Source organism: Parasteatoda tepidariorum, chromosome 2 (assembly GCF_982258835.1).
Source record: "Parasteatoda tepidariorum strain Cologne lab strain chromosome 2, Ptep-v5.0, whole genome shotgun sequence".
NCBI classification, from domain to species: domain Eukaryota; kingdom Metazoa; phylum Arthropoda; class Arachnida; order Araneae; family Theridiidae; genus Parasteatoda; species Parasteatoda tepidariorum.
The window spans coordinates 10,691,649-10,715,791 of record NC_141756.1 but is presented as its reverse complement, the minus strand read 5'-3'; the positions used below and the strand labels follow the sequence as shown (position 1 = coordinate 10,715,791).

The window sequence follows — 24,143 nt, the reverse complement described above, 5'->3', positions numbered from 1 at the left end:
AGTATACTTATGACTTATGTCACTATAATTATAATAAAATTATGTAATTGTTATAAAAGGTAAAATAGCTATTAGGGAACCAAGCCTTTGTCCTTTCTCCTGTCTAACCAATTTTTGGACGATATTTTTTAAATTATGACTTCCCCTTTTTCATATTTTAAGAGAGAAAAAAATCAAATCCCTCCTCCCCCGAAATAAAACTGAAATTTATTTAGAGAAAGTCTGTTTTGGGGTCCGATTCACATGCATTTAAAGATATTTCTGACCAAAACTCAGAAATAATTTTTTTTATCCATAACTTCGACAGAAGCATAACTCTAATTTGATTGGAAGTTGTTTAAATATTAAAATTTGTGATTGTTTATTTCCATCTAGATTCGTGTGAATTCTGTCAATCCTACTGTTATTCATACCAGAATGACTGAAAGCCAGGGTTTATTCGATCCAAGTAATGAGTTCGCAAACCGTATGAAAGAGAGAACGCCTCTGAGAAGGTTTGCTGGTAAGTTATTCTACAATTATTGACTCTTGAAACAGACACTGAAGAGGCAAGCATTAAGTAAGGGGCATACGAGAGGCACATTCACATGCTTTTGCAATTGCATGCGACGAAGACCTCCTCAACGCATCTGCATAGGAATTTAACACTCCTCTTTTTTACCGCTTGCATCTTCAGTGTGTAGCATGTCTAACTGTCGAAATTTCTTTTAACTGCCAGATAACTCTTGTAAATTATGCAAATTTAAACGAATGCAGTGCATTTAATTTCCAAAACATCTTGTCTAATTTTCTCAAGTTTTCAAAATAAATTTATCGTGAAATGAAGATATTAAAGTTTACAAGATTTTTCTTAAAAGTAATAGATATCATAGTTTTTACTGTCAAGCAACTGGATCGGAGAAGGGAAAAGTCAGCATGTGTGATGACCAGAGACTCTTCTAAGCTTCCAATTAGCGAAACCACCACTTCCTCTTCTAACTAATCGCGTCTTGACACTCACCCGTTTGGTATTTAAATATCTTTCGGACCAACCGTCTACAAAAAAAAAAAAAAAAAACTTCCTAAGATTGTTGTCAACTGTTTGACTCCAAATGCACGCGTAATAATCTTTTTCGACAACGAGGGATTGTCATTTAGTACCTTCATTATTTGAGATTTTTGAAACTTAATGATTTAGCAAAATAAATCGATGCTGTATGGTTAAACAAATTGAAAATGAATCTCTATTCTGCCACGAGAAAACTCAATTTTTTTTGAAAATTTTGCTTACAACTTTCCTTAATTAAACTGTCCCTCAATGGACTGATCGCAAAGACATTGCTCTCAGTGGAACACCAAAGGCAAGGATCACTGATTGCTGTCAATAAGTGACGACTTTGATTAGTCTGTGAAGGGGCCGAGGGTGTGCGGTATCGGTTCTCGTTAAACTGTTCTGCCGAATAGTGCTCGACTTCGCGCGCTGCTTATTGGGTTACCGAAGCGGAAAAGCCATCTTTTCTGTAGAGGATCAAAATTGTGATGGCATGTCTTCGGATAATCCTCGGGGATGTTTCCAAAACTGAAGCCAATAGCCCCTCATGCAGCTCTAGTGTGACGATAATAAAGTTCCGAACTCCTCATTCACTAAACTCTTCAATTTTCAGCCATGTAATTATTTTTGTTTTTGTGTCATTCATTGTATATTGTTTTATAATTAATATGCTGTTTTTACTCTTTCTGAATTATTTAGAGGTGTCTGATGTTATAAAGCCTGTTATTTTCCTTCTGAGTGATAATGCGTCAATGATAACAGGAGTCTGTTTACCCATAGATGGAGGGTTAGGAGTTTGCTTCCCCTGATTTTATTGGCAACTCATTGTTCTTTGTAAAGGGCAATGTTGAGTACAGCGCGCAAAATGAAAATTGTCCTAACATTAACAATTTTTAATCTAATAGTCAACTTTTTACGCACTAATCATTAGAAGGGAGTACGTAAATGAAATAATGTGTAAATAAATTCTGCAAAACCAGATATAGTAACGTACTTTACCAAAATAACTATTCAATTTCTTTTTTTTTTTTTTTTTTTTTTTTTTTAACGGATTTGTATTTTGACTCTCAAGGTATGGGGAATTGAAGAATTCTGGAAAATATGCTCCCTTCAGTTAAGTAAGTAAACCAATCAATAGCTTGGATCTTTTAATTCTAAATTTATTTTGTGCCCCATATTCTTCCATAAATATGGTAATAATTTCGTAAACTAAAAGTTACTTGTCTCTATCTTTAACAGTAAATTAAGAGAATAAAATTTTATGCACAATATAATTTTTTTAATAATTATTTAATTTAATTATTGTCTCAAAAATTCAAATTGTAAGGTATGACGATTTTTACATTTAATTGAACGAAAGAAATCTAAGGGGAAAAATCTATAATTTGAACGAAATTGGTTTTATTGTTTTTGAAAAATAGAAACTTAAAATTAAAACGTATTGAATTTATATAATTCTGAAGCTATTCCTTCGGTGTCATTTAAGTTTCAGATTTTATATTTTAAAATTGGATAGCTTTTAGTATTTAAGAAAATACATTCTTTATAATTAAATTTTTATATCAAATAATAATAATAAGTATAAAATTAGTAAGAAATATTTCTGATATAAAATATTGTTTTGTTAAATGATTTTATAAGTATGTTAAAAGATATTTTTGAATTCACATGATTCGATCCACACGTATAGCGAATTATAAAAAAATTATAATAACTATAAACTTGATATGTAAGCTTTTTTTGCTGCTAAATTATCTTTTTTCTAAGCAATTTTTAGATGCAGAATTTAAATGCATAATCGTGCAATTAGATCCAAAGATATAGCGAATTCAACAAAGAAGTAAATTTATTTTATAGAGGGCCCAAACTTTTCAGCTCAACTGATGACAAAATAGTTTAGACTCTATTTACATTCGTATGTAGACTAATGCATTCATTACAAATAATGATTAATTAAACCTATGGAAGCCAATTATCACAGATAATGGAAATTTGAAACCAGTGGAAAAAAGTATTCACTTTCAGTTAATGCAAGAATTTATGTCTTATTTCGTAAAATAAATTATTACCTTCATTAATAATTAGATGGTCAAAAAGGGGATTCTCACTTCTTAAAATAGTGCTCTTCAGCACATAAAAAATCGATCTCTAGGCCAAAAGTTTTTCATGGTATAGGGTTCTTTATTTTGCGCTGTACTCATATAGCTCTCATCATAGAAGAATACCAAGATTTTGCATTTAAAATCGTTCCTTAGAAGCATTAATTAGAAATAGTTTCATTCACTTGATAAAGAATCCTTTCTAGATCTTCAGCAATATTGTTTTGTATATTTCTCATTCGATAGAGTAGATTTTGTTTACTAATCATTTTGTGCTATGTATTTTTGTTATGAAATGATATATAGCTCAGTTACTAAACCTTTTAGACATAAATTTCGACTTATTTATCACTTGAAAAGTAAAGAAAAAGTGTTCAAATGACAATGTGCTGTGTAATTGTACAACTTATTACTCTTATGAAATTTTAAATAAAATTATTATACCAATCCGTATTCAGTTTATTTATATAGTGTTTTACTCATAAATATCATTTTATTTATTAATTTTTAATTATACAGAGTTAACATCAAATGTTCTACTTCTAAATCCTATATTAAATTCAAATTAATTTTGATCTTCACCTGAATTGAAACGTTTTTAGATGAAGATTCCAGTTCATAGATGAAGATTGACATTGTCGATTACAACTGTCCCTTCATTGGTGATCTTCGGACGTGATGTGAACACGCGTACCTTGACAGAAACGCCCTCTTCGATCTGAACACGCCTACTTCGATGGATGGTTGACATTGAGCAGTTGACTTGCTACTTGTGACTGTGACATTAACCAACTCCTCGCACTGTTGCTGCTCAGTCTCGTCTCGATCATACACAACGTCGGCTTGCACACACTCGACTGCTAGAAGGCAACACAGGAGCGACCATGAACTTAATACAGCTCTCACGATCAACAAAAAAAAATTCAGTGATCTTAATACAGCTCTCCTGGCTTCGCACAAAAAAAAAACAGCAATGACTCAACTAGTGGTATCCATACATCGAATTCTATCACAGATATAATTCTGGTGGGGGAGTACTGTAGTGTATCTACCACTACAAAAATATAATACCAATTCACTAGTATATAAGACATGTTAACTCGATTCTATGTTTGGGTACCTTTTCATAGAGGAAGGTTGACATTGCTGATAACAGCTCACTCCCCCACGAAACCATTCATTTGGAAAAATTTTCAGTTCATATGGAAATGGTTTACTGGAAATTCTTGCTTTTAAAATTATAGTTCTGATGCCACGCATTCAGTATAAAATAAAAAATTGAGAATAAATTTAACTGAATAAATGATTTTTATGTCATGCTCTAATGTATCATGATAGAATTACCTAATTTTATCACATATTATAAAACAAAATTTTATCACTAGTGTTACCAAAATCATTACCAAAGCACTTCGGAAAAATTTATCGAGTTTTTTGTGCTCCCATAGAGCCTGAAACATAGCAAATTTTATAATATTCTGATAATTTCGGCCATATTTTTTTCTCATTATGATGACTTAATACATAAATCCATATACTTATGCTTTTTAATACTTTAAATCTTTATACCTTATATGTGAAACTATATTTATTAAAAATATTTAAATCCCAGTTTATGTAGCTTTTTTATACAATTTATTTCCTCTCTGAAAATTATAAAATCTCTTAAACTCAGTATAGTGCTGTATTATATTTTATTTGTAAAATGATTATAAAATTAACTTATTGCTTGTTCACCCCCTTATTTTCTGAAATAACTTTTTTATCGTGTTGAACGAACAGCTTTCGTAAGAAAGATTGTAACATGTAATTTAACTTTTAAACTTTAAAATAATAAAACTTTTCTTCATCAAATAATAAATTATTTTATTATTTTGGACCACATCGTGTTAACTAAACTCAAAAGTTTTCCCCCCAAATATAAATATTTAAACTATGCTATGTCGGAAACTAATGTCCTAAATAAATATTTATGAGAAAATAACTTTTCTATTAATTCCAAATATTTGAGAAAATGAAAATAGTATAGTAAAATAGTACTATAGTAGTATAGAAAACAAAATCTTTTTTAATCACAGTATATTTTTACGAGTGTTAAACATATGAACCTGCATGGAGACAAATTCATCTTACACTTTTGGAAACTTGAAACTATTTTTTTTTTGAAAATTAACAATGCGTTATGTGGTTTCCTCATGAAAATTTGAATGGAGAAATTAGCTACCGGTTTATTTTAAAAAATTTGAGAAAATAAAACTGTGTTTTTTTTTAAGTACTATCTGTCAATAAAGTGTTAAAAACGAAAACTATTTTATCGCAATTTATTTTCTATCCATCGTAAGACTACCGTAAAACTACTGGCAACACTTTTTTCATCAAATTAACTGTAAAGTTTACGGTTTGGAGCATTTCTTTAATTTTGAGCTTTTCAAAACATTTTTTAACTTTCCGTTTATAAATGGTATGGTTAAAATACTATGCATGTAGATCCATGCGGCTTTATAGCTAACTTTACATGGTTTCAAAATCGTAAAAACTAGGTAACGGACATTAAAATTAGATTGTGTTTGAGTTGTGTTTTGTCTTGTGAAGCACGAAATGAGGCTTCATTAGTTTATCTAGTGCTGCCGTCTATCTTAAGAGATGGAAATTACTAGACGTTAGTATGTTCAGATTTGTGGATTATTATGCGCGAATTATAGTTTTGCATTCTTATAGTCCAGGGTCACCAACTGAGGAGTTCAGGAGACTGGAAACTTCTAATGTGATGAAGAAAATATCACAGTGTAAACGCTGGGATTTGGGTTCCTGCTCATGCGATAGAGATTAACCTTCACGACTAAACTATGCACCCATTTGCAAGAAATTAAGTGGTTTCATATATTGCTTACCATACACTTATTATTATAAGATTATAAGGAATCTGCTGTTGTGTTAGGCATCTGGTGATGAAAATAAAAATACGAATTCGTATTTCTTATCTCATCACTTAGCTGAAGCATTTGTAGAAATTTCACGAGAATCTCATTGGCTTATTGACCCTAGTTGGTGCTGATAAAATTCTAGTTACTTAACAGTATAAGAAGAAAAACAGTTAATAAGCTACTTTTCTCATTGTTAGCAATTTAAATACTTTCTTACTTATAGTCACTGCTAAGTTTTTTTTCACTGTTTTGGTTGAATGTGGCAAAATAACAATTGAATAAATTTTTATTTAACTATTTTTTCGAGAAATTTCTAATTGGGTATTTAAAACTTCATGTAGCGTTGTTTATCATAAAGCGATATTCTTCTACATCATTTGCGATGTGATGTCCTTTAACTCGGGATCTTGTGTTTTCTCTTATAACTTTTTGTTTGCATCATTTTTGTCATATTGGAATGTATTTTCATACAAAATTTCACTTGCCTTGACTCAATATTTCTTGACTTATCTAAAAAAATGTATTTGTTCCTCATCCATTGAAAAACATCTCACATGTAATTCCTTGACTCTGAACATTAAGCATTATCATGTATCAATATACGCCTCAATAAAATATTGCAGAATTCAAAAATCAGTCTTCCGACAGCTACGAAAATGACCTCTTTTTAGTCTACAAGAATATCACTATTTAAAAAATTTCATAATCCAACTGATCCAACTTGTCTTTCAGTCAGAATGCCAACTAACACGAATCGTTTCACCCAATTGACTGATTCGCTTCTCATAATGCTTCATAAATGGTACCCATTTAACCTATTCCATCTGCACTTATCACTTAGAAATAGTTTACGACTTAAAATAACAATAAAATCTTTCGGTAATAAAAAAAAAACTTTCCATGTTTGAAAACATAAAAATTGCCCCACCTTTTTTTTAAATTGCTCTAACACTATAAGTACATCAGACAGAGTGCACCTTATGATTGCACCAACAGTCGAAGTATTATTCCTTAGTTCTTACTACGGTAGAAATTATGATCAAAATGCCAACTTAATATTTTTACTACATTTTCCCTTCTCCTTGACAATTTTAGAATTTTCCTTCGAAAATTATGGTTAAATAATCGGCAGCAGCCTGTTCATTCATTCAATTTCAAAGTTTAATGTTAAGAATACTTCTTTAGCTCCAAGGGTTTAAAACCATTTACAACTGGTATAGTTAGGGCAAAACTGTATGGTTTTCTAACCATTTACGACTAGCATATTTTCAAAACATTAGAAAAGAAATTTAACGGAACATTAGAGTTAGGTTACGTCAGGTTTTTCGTTAGGTAATAGGCATTACAGTTAGGTTGTGATAGAGTAGTGTTCGTCAAATGGACCGTGGAATGTGACTTTATTAGTTTATCTAGAGAGGCCATCTACCGTGAAAGATGGGTAACACTAGACCTTTTCTGTGTTAAGCTACACTGTGGTGTAGCCATCTATGCCTGGATAAAAGTTTCGTATTCCAATGGTCCAGAGCAACCAATTGAGAAGTGCAAAACACTGGAAAAGCCTTCGTGTGTTGAAGGAAATATTGTAATATCAATCCTGGGATTCGAACCCTCGTTCATAAGATTAACAGATTAGCCCTCTCAGCTAAAGTGTGTACCCAGCTGCAAGGAACTAAGTGGTTTCATAAAGTGTTTACATCCACTTATAACTATAAGAGAATTTTAACTATTTAACTATTACGGATTTTAACTATAAGAGAATTAGATATACGCTGTTATGTTAGGCATGCGATGAACGAAACGAAAAATACGAATTCGTCATTCTTATCACATGACTTAACGTACAGACTTTAGAAAAACGCGCACTTGATTTTCATAGGCTGTGAGTTTATTTCCTCGAATGAAACTGTGGCTGTTTAACCGTATTAGGCGAAAACAATTAATAAACAGTTTTCCTGTTTTGCTTGAACACGGTAAAATAAGAACAAATTGTTATTTTAGCCTTTTCTCGAGTAATTTCAAACAGTGTAGAAATTATGTCAATTTATTTTACTGCCAGTATTCTATATTAATTGTTGTTTTAGCATTCCTTCCGAGTAATTTCCGACCGAGTAGAAATTGTGGCAACTTATTCAACTACCAATATTTTCTATTAATTGTTATGTTAGCACTTCTTTCGAGTATTTATCTAATATATATATCTATTTATCTATCTAACAGTGCAGAAATTATGCCAACTTATTCAATTGCCATTATTCTCCATTCTCCATTGCAGTTTATCCATACTTATTTGGATCTAAACTTAAAATTAGCAGCCCATAGCTTAAGATAAGTCCAAATAAAGAAAAAAGCAAATGCTTTCGAATTGAAAACATTCCACCAACAGACATGAATAATACTTCTTTGCGCTCAATTCGCTGTAGTAGAAATGTGTATTTTTTCTTTCTTGATTCAATGACATGTTGCTGATCTATCAAATTCGAAGCATTTTCCTTAATGCTGATTATTTCGTCAGATATCATGCAACTATTTTTGCGAATAAGAACAAGTTTCAAAATTGTAGACACAAAATTCAGGAAATATTCCGTTAATCGCTGCTGATATCGAAGTGAAAGGAATAAAACAGTGAAAAGATTCAACGAACAATTTGCAACAATTATTAGAAATGGAGTCGAAAATTCATGTTTGATTTTTTGCAAAATATGATAAATTTTGAAAAAGTCATTCAGATCACAAGCATTTTCACTCTTCGTGTCATTAGTCATCAATGTACACATGCAATTACGGTACTTCTTTAGAATATTGGAACAATTTTGCAGAAATGTGCACAGATAAATTGTAAACAGCAACGGAAAATAAGCATCGACTAGAAAGTAAGATAAAAAGTAAAAACTGTTTACTAGACGCTTAATTCTTACATTATCAAATCTTGAAACATTTAATAATAATTGGGAGCTGTAAGGGGAAACGTAAACACTTAAAACAATTTCAATTATCGGAGAAATCAACAAATATATCACAATTCCGTAACTGAAACCAATTTCGTATTTAATATTCAATTTATGACATAAACATTTCAGATTATGAATACAATGAGATAAAACTTTTCGCTCTTTCTTGAAAATGTGCCACAGATAGAGAGAAGGGAATGACATCATGAAACATTTAACGCTTAAAACTGATTTATCATAATAATAAATAAATAACAAGATGGCAAAAGATAACATGTAGAAGCAGCTAAGATGCAGTAGAATTATTAAAGTAAGAGAAATCACTTTAATTATTAAATGGTTGTTTGTACAGTGCTGATTCATACAGCATAATGAATGTATGACTGAGCCAAAACTGCTTAAATAGCATGAAAAATTAAGCATTTTTATAATAGCTTCTTGAAAATCTGTGTTTTAAATTTAAAATAATGTTGATCAATAATTAATCGTCCTCTCTCAGAAATTAAATTATACTTTTTGACGATTCAGCAATCTTTGAGATGTATTACGTTGTTCTTTTTGACAAAATGAGCTCTCAAATATTAAACGAACTTGTTTCCTATCTCATGCGTCATTCTCTTGTGTGATCACTTGGTTCTTATATTATTGTTTTAAGTCTAATGCATTGGAAGAATTTCGTATCCTCCAATATTGAGATACTATTTATCTCAATTGACGAAGGGCCGGGATAGCCTGGTCGGTAGGGCGCTGAGCCCATGTCCGAGAGTTCGTGGACTCGAACCCCGCCGGCCAAAGACTCCCCGTGTAGTAAAACCACTGATGCACGTAAAATTTGTCACGTCGCAAAAGTCCCCATAACAAATCAATACCTCTGGGGATACTGGATTGGAGATCGATCGTTCTTTGATTCAGGTCAAAATTACGATCTCCGGATGAATGAATGGATGTATAAATGGGTCCACCTTATAAACAGGTGTGACGTATGATCTGGTGAAGTCAAATTCTTGGGCATAGATGGCGCCACTGAAAAACAGGAATCACTCACTCTGCCTTAAATTTACCCGGTTTCACCAAGCAGACTTGCCCGTGTGGCAAGTGGCATTAGAGCCAACCAATCAACAATTGACGAAATGTTCACTCCGAGCATTTTCATGTAAAGGGTATAGTCAAAGATAAAAAAATTAAAATTTGAGTATCCATAGTATAAAGTGCACCGATTGGCCACTTTTGAAGTTTAGAGAATTAAGTAATAAAACAGTTGAAAGAATATAAACTTTTTCAACACTTTTTTCAATTTAACAGATTGAAATAAAAGTGATGTAATCACAAATATCACCTTAACTATAACATAAAATATGTCCAAATTGAATTTTGAAAGAAAAAAAAAATTCGTCGTAACAAAACATTAATATTAATAATAACGCGAACCTTACACCGAAAAATCTTTTTGTTATGGCAACAGGCGAAAGATTTAAAGGAAAATAATAGGTTTTATATTGAAGAGAATGTTTATTGTTTCATTCCTTATTACTACTGAATACTGAATAATTTTTGAAAATAAAAATATTCCAATAATATACATAATGGCGAACTAATTTAATGATAAAAGGGAACAGTTTTGATTGATTTCGAATACATTAATTTCTATTTCAAAAATCAAATTACATATTGCACATCAAAACACTATTTAGTTTAATTTTTTGTTAAGAAAATAAAACATTGAAACGCAATAAATCTGGCATTGATATCAATAAATCGATCATTAAAATGTCTCTGTGTGTAAAAGAACATTTAGAAATTACTGCATTAGTTTCACAAAAAATAGAAAAGAAAAGAGAAAGATTGTGCATAAATAAAATAGATGTGTCAGTTGAATATCAGATGCTAATATAATTTTACCGCGATTTTACGTAACTGTTCCGTTCGCGACGTGCGTTTTTTTTACGCTAGTCCGACGGAAAATGTAATATCGGGGTTTTACTTCATTAAAAAAGAATAAATATTTGAATAAAATTATTATTTACAAGGAATTTTATTTGTATAAATAAATTTAATAATTGTATGCAAAAATAAACCAAAATATAGGGGGTTGTCGCAAGTTTAAAAATGTTGTCCCAATAGTTTGGTCAGAAGAGCACTCCAAAGTTTGAACCCCTAAATGTTAATTTTACTTTTTGCGTATTTCACAATAACTCGAAAACTTTTCAAGCAAATTTAAGCCTCTAAACATGTAAACTTTTCCTAAATTAAAATTATAAAATTCGTTTTTCTAAAGATAATTCCACAGAAAAAATGCCTTTTAGTAAATGTTTATTATTTTTTATTATTTTATTTAATCGAAAAATTTTTGAATTGTAAGGTATCGAATTTTTTGCCTCAATTAAAAGAATAAAATATTACTTGGAAAAATACACATTTTCACCAAAATTGGTTGAATTTTTCCTGAGAAATCGAATTTCAAATATTCGGCTTTTTAGAAACTTAATTTCTTGAGTACTATTCAGCTGATTTTGCTGAATTGTTTTCTTTTGCCATGTAATATTATGTTCCTTAAAATGATGCAAAAAATTGTATATCGTACAATTCAAAATTTTATTGATATTTAGTAAATAAAATTATAAAAAAATAATAAATATTTGGAATTATCTTTAATGGAATTAATGGAATAATAATATAATGGAATTATCTTTGGATAATCAACTTTTACACTTATGAGCAAAAAGTCTTAAATTCGCTTAGAAATTTCTTGAGATATAGCGAAATACACAAAATTAAAATCAAAAGTTATCTTTGCATAAAATTATCTTTGGATAAATGAATTTTATAACTGTGTGTAAAAAGTTTTGAATTCGCTTTTAAATTTCCCGTAATAGGGCGAATTATATAAGAAGTAAAATTAACATTAAGGGGTCCAAACTTTGGAGCGCTCTCCTGACCAAACTATGGGGACCCTATTTCCAGATTGTGACTTCTCCCTATAATTTGGAGGTCAGAAATTATAATCCATCGGAAAAAAAGGTATATTTATTCAGAGAAGGTACGTTTTCATGTCTGCACTAATTAATTGCACATATTATCTGCACTAATTAATTAGAATATTTGAGGACACCCTCTCGAATCATTTAGATTGAGTCCTACAAAGTGTAGACAATTATTGAATGGTGTCTCTGCAATGGTTAGTGCATTTCTGAAGCTATCACATGAATTCTCTTTTATTATTAAATACGTACTTTTGATGAGTAAAACAGTTGACTATCGAAATGAGGTAGTTAGCACAAATTCTACTATTTTACATTTCATATGTAATTTAACGTATCCAAATATTTATGTGTTCAGCGTAATTTAAACATTTAATACAAGCTGGTAATCTTGCTCTTTAAATGAACAGTTTTGCTCTTTAAATGTTTTATTTTGTGGCCATAATGTACCATGAATTAGTTGAACTCGATCAATTTATGTACTTTACTTATTTATTTATTTAGTTTATATATTTATTTAAGTTTTGTTTTAAGTCTTTTTTATTTGCTTAAAAGTAGCGTAAAATCTTAATGTTTTCCCCCTTTTTTTTTAAAAAAAAATTAGTTTTACAAGTTATTTTTTACAATATCATTTAAAACCACATAAGTAACTATCCTTAAAAGCCCTTTAATGACAAACACAAATTAGTATTTACCCAATTTTTTGCCAGTGTAGCTCTTAATTTAATGGACTAAATAAACGTATCCTTAAAATTCGACTTAAAAAAACATAAAATATATGTTTCAAAAGTAATATATTAAACGATCTTCCATCACCCTACACCACTTATAATCATCGGGTAGAATTTATTTTTTCTAGCATTTAAATATACTTCAGTCACTAACCTAGACTTTTGGGAATCATTTCACATATTGAAGAAAGAAATGAGGATTTATTCATAAACCTTTCTGGTATGCTGTAGTTTTTTAATATTTAAAATCTCTTTTCTTTTTATTTTTACAACCTTCAACTCCAAGGATTTTCTACTTTCCTTTGTTTAATTATCTTATTCAAACGTCAGTATCCTGTTGTTGTACTCTTGTCCTCAGTAACCTGTTGGTCAACCAGTTTTCTTCCTTATTGCAACTAATTTTTTTTTTTGTCTGCGTCTTGTAAATTTCACAGCTCTGTTTTCCAATCCTGTGTTCGGCCACAGATAAATCTTTCCACTTTATAGAACTGAAACTACAGTCTGTTTATAGGGTGTTATTTGACGTTCCACGTTCTTTATTATTCAGTGTGTGTGTGTGTGCGTCTTTGAAAATTTTCAAGTTATTGATGATGCTTATAACAATGATGAGATTGCTTATAACAATGAATGTTTCATTTTTAATACTCAAAAAACTTTTTATTATAACACAGTTTATTCAAAACATTTACGGATGTGGCACTAAGTTTTTACAAATATAAAAAACATTAACAATAAATATTAGTTTACAATATTATTTACAAAAATTCTACTTAAACATCAGATTTCTAACCATTATATATGAAAGCCACTTAAAACTTTTGCAACAAAAACTATTCTTACAAATAAAATTCTGTACAACAATTGCAATGAAATAAATATTGAAACAAAAACAGTAGAATTAAAAAAGTTCCAAAATTTTTCTTTTCCTCTTTTGTTGTTGAAAATTTTTAAAAATTGCTTCAAACTTAAAGTGTGACACAAGTGAACGTGTTGGGAATTTTTTTAAAAATTCATTTCTGCACCTTCTTCCTAGAAAAATAGCCACAGTAAGTAAAAAAGTTGTTGCTAATTTCAGGTTATTTAAAGTAGGGTGCTTTTTTTTTTTGTTTGTATCTAAATTTTTGATTCGTAGAAATTCAATTACATTTATTATCTTAAAAATTTCATCACAATGGCTGTTTCTTATAAAATGTTTGATTAAATCGCAGTTCTCCTATTTCTCCATTTAAAATTATTCAGAGTATAAGCAGTAACATCAAATCTTCCCGAAACTGGAACAGACCATAATTTCCGTCGTATCTCTCTATTGATGAGGCTAAATGTGAACGGAATTTAAGAATTTTAAAATAAAGATTAAAATTTTGACTTAAAATTTTTTTCCTCACTTTATAACTTTAATTTGATCGCGATTAACTAAAGATAATAAACACATTACAAATTAAATGAATTAGTTGCTGTCTTTTAAATGATATCTCTCATTCACACTATTCGTTTTAACATCAAATTAACTTTTCATGAAATTAATTGTCGTTTCAAAAGTTGAAAAAGTAATGAAAACAATAGTCTGTAAAAGAATAACTCTGCGACAGATGAATGAAACATTAACCGATCGCGTAAACTCTAGTTTTTGTCTGGAAGCCACCGGGCGTTTTTCACCACTACCGCCACCTGGATTTAGCCTTATATTATCTTCATTATCACATTTTACAATATGTTATTATGTGACAACTAAAGTGAACAACGTTTAAGAGCACAAAAAAATATTTTATGTTATTATGTTTTTTATAGAATGTGCGTTATGTTAATATGTGAAATTTTTCTTCACAAAAGCCTCTAAATTTTGTCACGCTGATTTTGGTGGCATTGCTCATAGAGTATGTAGTGGATATTATTTTACGAGAGCTAAAGTTAAAAAACAATGGTTCTAAAGATGCTACATACCCGCCATTGGTAGCTATCTATTTAGTGTATTTAAAACTTGTAATTTGAGCGTATACGTGAGACAAATTTTTTCAATTACCTCAAAAAAGGACTTTAATGTCAAAATAAGAAACAGCCACTGTTTTCTATCAGATACAATAGCTGCCAACTAAATCAAATATTTGAAGAGATTTTTATAAATTGGAAATTTAAGTAAAAAAGAAATTTAAAAAATTTAAAATAATTTAAGTTTTTTAACTTTTTTATGCGAACTAATTAATAATCAATTGAAATAAAATCAGTTTTGCGAAACCAACTGTTTGTAATTCTTTGACCTCGTTAAAAATAGTTGTAAAATGCGTACATGAGATTCCACAATTATAATTGAAACAAGTTCGAATTGCGTGAATATGTAATAGTGAAGTAACAATTATGCTCCCCCAGTCACTCATACTTACTTCATAACAATGAATCGGTAAAAATTATTCACATTCATATCAAATTACAGTTACGATTACGTGATTAAAATCGTTTGATTTGGAAAATAATATTCGAAATCAATCATTGTCAGTCTTAACACCTTAAATGGATCCTAATCACTGATAGTTCTAACCACTGATAGACTTAACCATTGAGTTACTGTCCTAACCATTGAATATGAAAATTTTAATCCTACTTAAAATTTTCACAAATTACTGACGCTTACAAACCTGATCATTTACACAATACATTTACACAAGAACAAAAAGAGATTAAAAATGCCTCAGGCAGCTCTAAATTAAAATAATTAAATTTCTCTCATTAGTAAAATAATGTTAATGGAACGAAAACTAATTTTTTTTAAAAATGACTCATTTAGCATTTGTCATATTCCCTCTTAGTCGATTTATCAAATACATCGACTTACTGAATAGCTTTTTCCCTCATCTTTCGATTCTTTTCATCACTTATTCATTCACTTCCACATACAATGACGCATTCATTTATTCATTTAATCATTCAATCAGTAACGCACTCATTTATTCAATCATTAACTTGCTCATTTATTCAAATATAAGCTCGCTCATTTATTCAATCGCTATATCAAGAATCCTAATACAGATTACTTAGAAGAACAAATAAAGGAATATTATTTAACTATAGCATATTGCAACAGTAATGGAAATTCGTCCGAATTTCCATTGCTGTTGCAAAGCTTCATTTCAAACTTAAAACATGAATTAAATGGTATTTTTTGAAGTCTATATAACCTCTCGGCATAATGACAGGAGTTTTTAAATTCATAAACATGATGTAGTAGTGTCAAAAGTTGATGAAGCTATTGTTGGAAAAAATACTATTCCACAAATCCTTGAATAATAACAACACAATCCCATAACGATAGGAAAAAACAATGAAAAAGATTTTTTTTTAATTGGAAATTTGAATGATCCCATATATACTCTCACTTATTCCTTAAATCACACCTTTATTTAATAACGCACTTATTCTTAAACTCATACAAGCATTTATTCACTCCCTATATCACAAATAATATTACGCACTATTTAATAACACTATTTGAAAGCAATAATTTCTCATAACAAACGAATTTTCATCGCTGTTGCCACAGCTAAAAAAATTAAGAAATAATATTATTAATTTAAAAAAATGCTAATTAAAAATTTTTTTTGAAATTTATATTATCTCTTCTATAATTAGTATAGGATTTTAAATTTATTAGAAGGCCTTAATAGCATTAAATAATATGTTTCCTAGCAGTTAACTGTTCTGAATTTGCTTGTAATATAACAACACAATTCCATAATAATGAACGAATTATTAATTATAAAAGAAATATGGTTATTTCGTAAAAGTTTCTAACTACTGATAAATACTTTAATCACTAAAAAGTTTTCGAGTGCTTTTCAAAACCTTAAAATGTCCCTATCATAAACACAACTTTTAATTTGTGTATTTTATTTCACTTTGTTGGCAGCTATTTCATGCAGTCAAAAGAAAATTATTCAAATGTAAAGTTGTTCTATCAAAATGATATGTGAATTTAAATCTATTGTTATGTACATAAAAAAGTGCGCTTTTTATATCACATGAAAAATTAAAGAGAAAAAAGAATTTAAGTGTTACAGTTTTTGAAGTGTAAAATGCTATCAAAAGTTTATCAGAGTGTCACTTGCTTTAGGTCCATCGCCTTCAGAGCCTGCAGCTCTCAGTTTTTGTTGCATTGCTTGAAGCATGTCTTGCATTTTTCGAATCTGTTGAAAGAAAATAAATGTTAAGATAATTTTTAGTTTAAGTAAACAAAGAAAATATTACAACCATTCTGAGTTTTAAGAGTTTTTGAACCCTGTAAATACATTAATTTGAAACACATGAAATAAGTTATAGCGTAAGAAATTGTTATGAATAGATACGTTAATTTCTAAAACGATTATTTTTAAGTTTAAGAAGAAGTAGTAACAATAATAATAATAAACTACTTTGAGTGTACTAATTAGAAAATTTTGCAATTAATTTGTTATTCGAAATAATGTTCATATAAAGTTCTTTTTTTATTTAAATAAAATAGTATTTCTTGGTTAATATAAATTAAAATTTTGAAGACTTTTTTTGACAATTTTTGAGAATTTAAAGCAAAAGATAAACTATTTTGCGTATATTGATTCTTGAAAGTCACTTAATTTGCAGGTATGAAAATTTTTTTCTAAATAATAAAAATCAACTTTATTTTTCAATTTTTTAACAAAAAGGGTTTTTTTTGAAAAGAAATGAAAAAAACAATAACAAAATAATATTTTTTGTACAAAGAAAACTTGAAATTTTTAATAAATTTAGTTAAGTTATTTTCAATGTTGAATAACATCGATATAAAGTTTTATTTAAATAGGAGGTTCATAATTTTCATTCATTATTTCATTATTTTTAAAGAGTAATTTAATTAAAAATTTTAAAAAATTAAAAGTAATTTTAAAAGTTAAAAACAATTTTAAAAATTTATTATTTAAAAAAAATTAAAAAGGTAATTAATGAAATTAATATTAAATTTTAAAAAGTAATTAATTTTCAAAAGCAATAAAGTAAATTTAAAAATTAAAAGTCATTAATAAATTAATTTTTAAAGTAATTAATTTGTAACTTTGTATTTGCTATTTTTAATAATATTAATATAGAGTTTAGTAAAGAACCCTTACTTCCTCCTCCTTTTGTTGTAGTAGCCTATCAGTTTCAGAGACAGCTTCAAAGTTTGGTCCCGAATCTCTCCTGAGCTTGCTACAACAGATGATATGATTTATTTCAATATTTAATTTTTATAAAATTTAAATTGAAACATGATAATAAATTTCAGTATTGAAAGGCATACTTTCTTTCTCTGGCTGCTTGTTGAGAAATTTTAGTTATGTATTGAGCTCTGTAGCTTTCATAGTGCACATCTCTGGTGACATCTTTTAGATCCTGCATATGTGTGCTAATTCATAAAAAAAAGACAATGCATTAATAAAATGATTATATTTAGATAAATTTTGTCATGATTATATTAAATTAATTTTTAATTTTTAGATACATTTTGTCTGAATTCTAAACAATTCTTTAAAAAGTTACGACATCTAATATTTCAGTTAGGAAGCAGTAAGTTCTCACCGATCTACTACCTCAATTACGACAGCTATGCAATTTTTCTGGTATTTATGTCTTAAGAGGAGCGTAAAAACGTCTTTCCACAATATCTGTATTAAAACTGTGAATATTGATGCAGTTTTAAAGGTAGGTCACAGGGTTTCAGATATGTTTAGGAGTACTAATTTGGTGACGTAGTCAGCTCATGCTAAAATATATTATGCTAAAATATAATTATGCTTTTAAATATTTCCTAAAACCAAATCATCTATAGTTTAATTTTTATCTATGTCTAGTTCTTCACCAATGAAAAAAATCTCAGTTTCCAAATGTCTCTCCAGAACGATCTACAATAATTGAAGTTTTGAAACGATTCTTAGGATTGAAACGATTCTTAGGATAGCTAAAATTACTTCTTTCTTCCATTGTTCAAATTTCACACATATACAAACACTTAAACATTTCATTTTATTATTATAGATTTTGTAATCTAAATAATAAAAAAAAGATAATAACTAAAATAAAAAAAGTTATTTTACAGTGAAATAAAATAAATAGTCATGATCTTATTTCTAGAAATTTGTTTTCTTAAATGGATTTTTAAGTAGGTTTATTTTAATATCAATTATATTTTACATATTTAAATTATGTATATATCATAAGGGAGAAAAATGCAACAAAAATTTATAAATTAAAAACTTATCTACATTCCCACACATAAATAATTCATTTGTTTTCAATTGAAAAAAATGCACATTTTTAGTAATGGTATTGAAAAAAAATTTATGACGTTTACCTGATTAAGAAGGTTCGTAGTTTCAAAAAGTCACTATGTTTAGGATTTTCAACTGTAATAAGAGTAAATGAAACAATAAGTATCTCCAATAATATAAATAACTCATATATATCTCAATATAATACTTTCACCAACATGAAAATATAAACTTCTCTCTTATATAATAAGAATATACAGACTAGGTAGAATATAATTAAGTCGAATCGTCATTATGTTCGTAATGACAAACCATAAATGAAAACAACCTCAATTACATAATTAGAATAAACAGACTATATAGAATACAATAAGACAGGCTCTCCATTGTGTTCTGTGATAACAATACATAAAGGGAAATAACATGGATTACATAATTGGAATATACAGACTATATAGAATATAATAAGGTAGATTAATCAATGTGTTCCGTTATAACAATCTATAAATAGAAATAACCTCAATTACATAATCAAAATATACAGAATATATAGAATAAATAAGGTTGATTAATCAATGTGCTCCGTTATAACAATCCATAAATAGAAATAACCTCGATTACATAATTTGAATATACAGAATACAAAGGTCAAGATGCAGAATATTCAACAGTGCCGAGACTTAGAACATCTATGTACTGATGATTGCTCTTGTTTTTGGATCGAAACTATCATCTGACTCAGCTAACTGCATTGCCTGTGTTCTAATACGTTACACTCTACTTTAATTAATATTATGCTTTTCTGATAGTTAAATTTTTCAGTTGGTGTTTCTTTAGATATCAAACTATAGAATGGCAAGTTACCTAGCTAGTTTTTCAAACCGGACGCTTTACTTTCCTAAATGTGTTTTGAAGATAATATGTACATGGGATTAATTTGTTCAAATAAGAAGCACTTTTTTTAAAAATTTATGATGTCAAACCTTTATATTTTATTTATTATAAGAAAGATGCTTTTTGATACTCATGTATTCTCAATATTTTAGTTTGAATTCGTTATCAGCGTTGCACTTAAGGTACACTAATGAGCTAGTAGCGACGGTCCAGAATTCACTTTTAGTGGGTAATCTGAAGAAAACAAATACTCCCCCATACACACCAGTTTTAGATTGGAATGTAAGACCTTTGCGTAACTGAAATAAAATTCGATCGAACATCAGTTTGCACTTGATTAATTCGAAAAAAATTCTATTTCCAGATTTAACAGCTGACTGTTGCAAACGTTTCTTGTCATGTGACCAGCACGATAATTGACTTCGACGGCTAGATTTGACAGAATTATTTCTGACCAATCATAACGCAGATATTCTCCTCTTAGTGGCCATAGTGGAGAGAAACCAAGAGGATAGGACGATAATCATTTGGTTAGATATTACAAGCACTCTGTGACAATTTTATGTAAATAATACACTAATTGAACAATGGTATAATAATTTATAATTAAGGGATACAAATATTTTCGAATTACTCAATAGAATTTATAAAGTAACTTTGGGATTGAAATCGAAAACTATGGTCTGATCCTCTTCAGTAGTGTCTTTTAATTGATGTTCGTTGCTTTCATTATTTATTACTTACAAAATTAAATTGCCAATATTTGATTAGTTATCATTTCTGCAAAGTAAATGCAATTATGTTATCTCATCACAGTTTTTGATACGAAATTAGGTTTTCCGAACTGGTTTGACGTGTTTTTTCATGCGTAAATATTTTAAAATTGTGAAAAAACTAGAAATCACAAATTATTAATAAAGACAGATGTTATAAAAAGTACTTTTATCGTTATTTTTCTAAAATAGTGGAAGTAATCATTCGAACTCCCAGCACCTTTCATAATCGTGCGTGTTTTTTACCGTCTCCTAAACCGCCGGGGACATAGCATTAGAATCATACATGGCAGTACTTTTACTTTCGTTACTTGTACCGCCGGTACAAGTAAAAAGTACGTACTTTTACTTGTGCTTCGTTACTTTTTAAATGTAGTACTTTTACTTGTACTTTCGTTACTTTTTTAGGGAAAAAGTAAAAGTATTTGTAACGGAAATATCGAATGAAATCGTTACTTTTTTCTTTTTTCTAAAACTCGGTAGGCTTTTTTTTTAAAAAAAAAAAAAAAAAAAAAAAAAGCTGTGAATGTAATATATATGCATTCACAGCTAACTTCGTGTTTAAATACCTTCTGTTTCAACTTATACTGCACATTCAATTATTTTTTACTAGCTCAAAGATCACAAAGCTATCTGAAACCCCGTGTTTGCTTTGTTTATGTTTTTAAAACGCGTTTCTAAAGAGTAAAACAATTTTAAATCAATGGTAATTTAAATAAATAAAAATAATAAACTAAAAATTAAAATCAATAGATAAAATTTCTTTTTCGTGCAAATCCATAAAAAGTTTTATATTAAAATTATATTTGATTTTAAAATTATATTATACGATTATATTATAAAATTATATTACAATATTCTTCCGAATTTGAAAATAAATTACTATCCATAACTTTCAAAATTAAAAATAATTAAATAAATAACAACAATTTTGCAAAAACATTAAAGAACATAAGAATATTATTCAATAAAATTTTAGGTTACTTTGAATTTTCGATTTCCTAGAAATGCACTTTTAAATCGTTACTTTTTTTGCTTAGTACTTGTACTTTTTACTCGTTACTTTTTAAAATAAGTACTTTTTACTCGCTACTTTTTTTAAAAATACTTGTACTTTTACTCGTTACTTTTTAAAAGTAACGTTGCCATATATGATTAGAATATATTCCTAACCGCTATTCTGACACGCAGCAATTTATCACGGCGGATCCAACTTCGGCTCAAGACATGGTTGACGAAAACTCCACCCACCACACGCAAGAGAGGCCGTGGAAACACGGCAAGAGAGTAATTTCAAATGCAAATATGCTGATTTTATTATTTTATTTTGTTTTATAAACGCCGTTGAAGAGCCAACCCAATTTTGAGTTTATGATTTCAACTGCATATAGCTTCGCAATTTTGTACCCAATTCAGAAGATAAGGAAACTCCTGAATGAATTTGCCATCAGGAAGGACTTTTTGATAAAACTAACCCACATTTGCGTTACATGGAGGGAAAACCACGAAAATCTTCCATGGTAAGCCTGATGGCTAGGGGTCTCTAACTCGTGATACACCAACTACTAAAGATATTTTACATCAGAACTGCAGTCGGTGTGAGCCGGGAGCAGAATTTGTATCGAGAAGCCATCAATGGGATTCGAACCTGCGTCTCCTCAATGGAAGACGAGTGGTCTATCTACTATTTTTTATAATTAGAATATTAAAAACAATATTAAAGACTCGTGTTTTACCTTCTACTATACCCCAAGGATATAATCTTCCTCTGACTTTTCGACCATTTATTTCTACAATCTGTGTGCTTCCTATTACTGCAAACGGTATACTCTCCTGAAACCAGAAAAAAAAGTAATTAAAAAATAATCCATTGGGAATTGCATACACAAAATAATGTTTAGGGAAAATAAATGTTAAAGCAATGCAACTGCGGGTTACCATTCCCAACATCAGAAATATTCTAGTTGCAATATTCTGATACCAGGTGTGATCATCAATCAGCAATTATCAAATTATAGAAGAAAGTCTATTAAAAATTGGATAGCTAAAATAAGGTCTGGAAAAAATTATTGATGAGGCAGTTAAGTAAACGATGCTCGCAAGTAATATCTAAATGGTAGTTTAGAGGAAAAAATAGAATCTTTGCAAAATAGTCGTCACTTACAATTTAAAAAAAGATTATCGATGCAAATTTATATTAAGGCAAAGAATGTTTAAGAATTAAAGAATGTTTTCGCATCAAATAATGGTCACAAGAAATGACAAAAATTGTAATTTTAAATGAATGTTCATTACAGATTGAATAAATAAAACAATGCATAAAAAATGCTGTTAAGAAAACGAAGGTTAATAGTTTTTAAAGAATAGTTCATTAAAAATTAGATTCATAAAGCTATGGAAAAACTAACATTAAGAAAATTTAATAAATAGTTATCATACTAGAAACAGTACTCAACTTGAAATTGAATATTAAAATAATATCTTTGCAAAACTAATGTAATAATTCAGCTAGCGGTATTATAACCTTAATATCAAATATAGTAGTTTTATAAAATAGTTCATTAAAATTTCAATTAATAAAATAATATTAAACCTATAGATTGATTGTCAGATAGCATCAATCTCTGATAAGATTGATGACCAAGTATCGCATTGATTAGTATTTCAACTAATTATGTTGAGGTTTCAGGCTTGCATCAATATGAATTGTAAAGAGTGTTACTATCATAGCAAAAATTTCTATTGTTCAGTTCTAGTCATTTTTTCTAGGAGACTTTAAAGTTTAAAATTGTAGAGGCCATTAAAGTTGGAAAATTGCAGAGGCCATTAAAATTTAAAACTTAGCCAAAATTATAAATTAAGGAATCATTGTTTGCGTAAAAATAAACAAATTCATAAAAATAAAAACATCAGCGATGTTATGGGTGACTAAACAGTTAAAAACTGTAAGAAGTGGTGACTGATAAAAAGCAAAAATCTATTAGAAGTGATTAAAGTTAGCACATTTGTTTAGCATATTTCTTTCAGTTTACTATAGAAAGTGCCAGCAAAGAATGCTTTCGCTTTAATTATGAATAATTAGCAATGTCAGTCATGGTGGTAGTTACGATTGAATAATTGAATAGATAAAAATTAATTCCATTCTTGCCGTTTCTTAATATTTTTTGTTCGCCCGTGGTATCCCTGTAACGTTTGCACTATCCAGCGCTATATACAAGTTAGAAGTAAATTAATTTTTCAAATTTGTGATAATGTAAACAATATTTTTTCGAACCCACGGAAAAGCTTGAAGGTGCACATAAAGATTGTGAATTGCGTAACAATTCATAGTCGGAAAAGTTATCGTACGCTACTAGAGGTGCCACCCTATAATTATGAACTGCATTTACATAAAAGTAAAGTAATTTAATCGCTTTAATAATAATAATAATTGATAATAAAAGTAAAGTAATAAAAGAACTAAATCAGATGCGCATGAACAGCCACACCATAATAGGGATAAATCCACTAGTGGCATG

General features: G+C 28.9%; 2 protein-coding genes across 4 annotated transcripts in view; one reads left to right on the top strand and one right to left on the bottom strand.

The window, feature by feature from the left end:
• LOC107446634 (L-xylulose reductase) overlaps positions 1-2,056 on the top strand; it is a 52,884-nt gene extending 50,828 nt beyond the window's left edge. Inside the window, exons 6-7 of the mRNA XM_016061325.5 lie at positions 376-502; positions 1,730-2,056. Coding sequence (XP_015916811.1) covers positions 376-502; positions 1,730-1,839 — 237 coding nt within the window. The 3' untranslated portion in view covers positions 1,840-2,056. The remainder of the gene's footprint in view (positions 1-375; positions 503-1,729) is intronic.
• An 11,289-nt stretch (positions 2,057-13,345) lies between these two features.
• LOC107446381 (septin-4) overlaps positions 13,346-24,143 on the bottom strand; it is a 38,187-nt gene continuing 27,389 nt past the window's right edge. For all 3 annotated transcript variants that reach the window (XM_071177149.2, XM_071177151.2, XM_043044545.3), the window contains 6 exons: positions 22,362-22,458; positions 19,042-19,093; positions 17,992-18,096; positions 17,822-17,900; positions 16,808-16,885; positions 13,346-13,739 (listed from right to left, as the gene is read on the bottom strand). In XM_071177149.2, the coding sequence (XP_071033250.1) occupies positions 13,713-13,739; positions 16,808-16,885; positions 17,822-17,900; positions 17,992-18,096; positions 19,042-19,093; positions 22,362-22,458 (438 nt within the window). In that variant the 3' untranslated portion in view covers positions 13,346-13,712. The remainder of the gene's footprint in view (positions 13,740-16,807; positions 16,886-17,821; positions 17,901-17,991; positions 18,097-19,041; positions 19,094-22,361; positions 22,459-24,143) is intronic.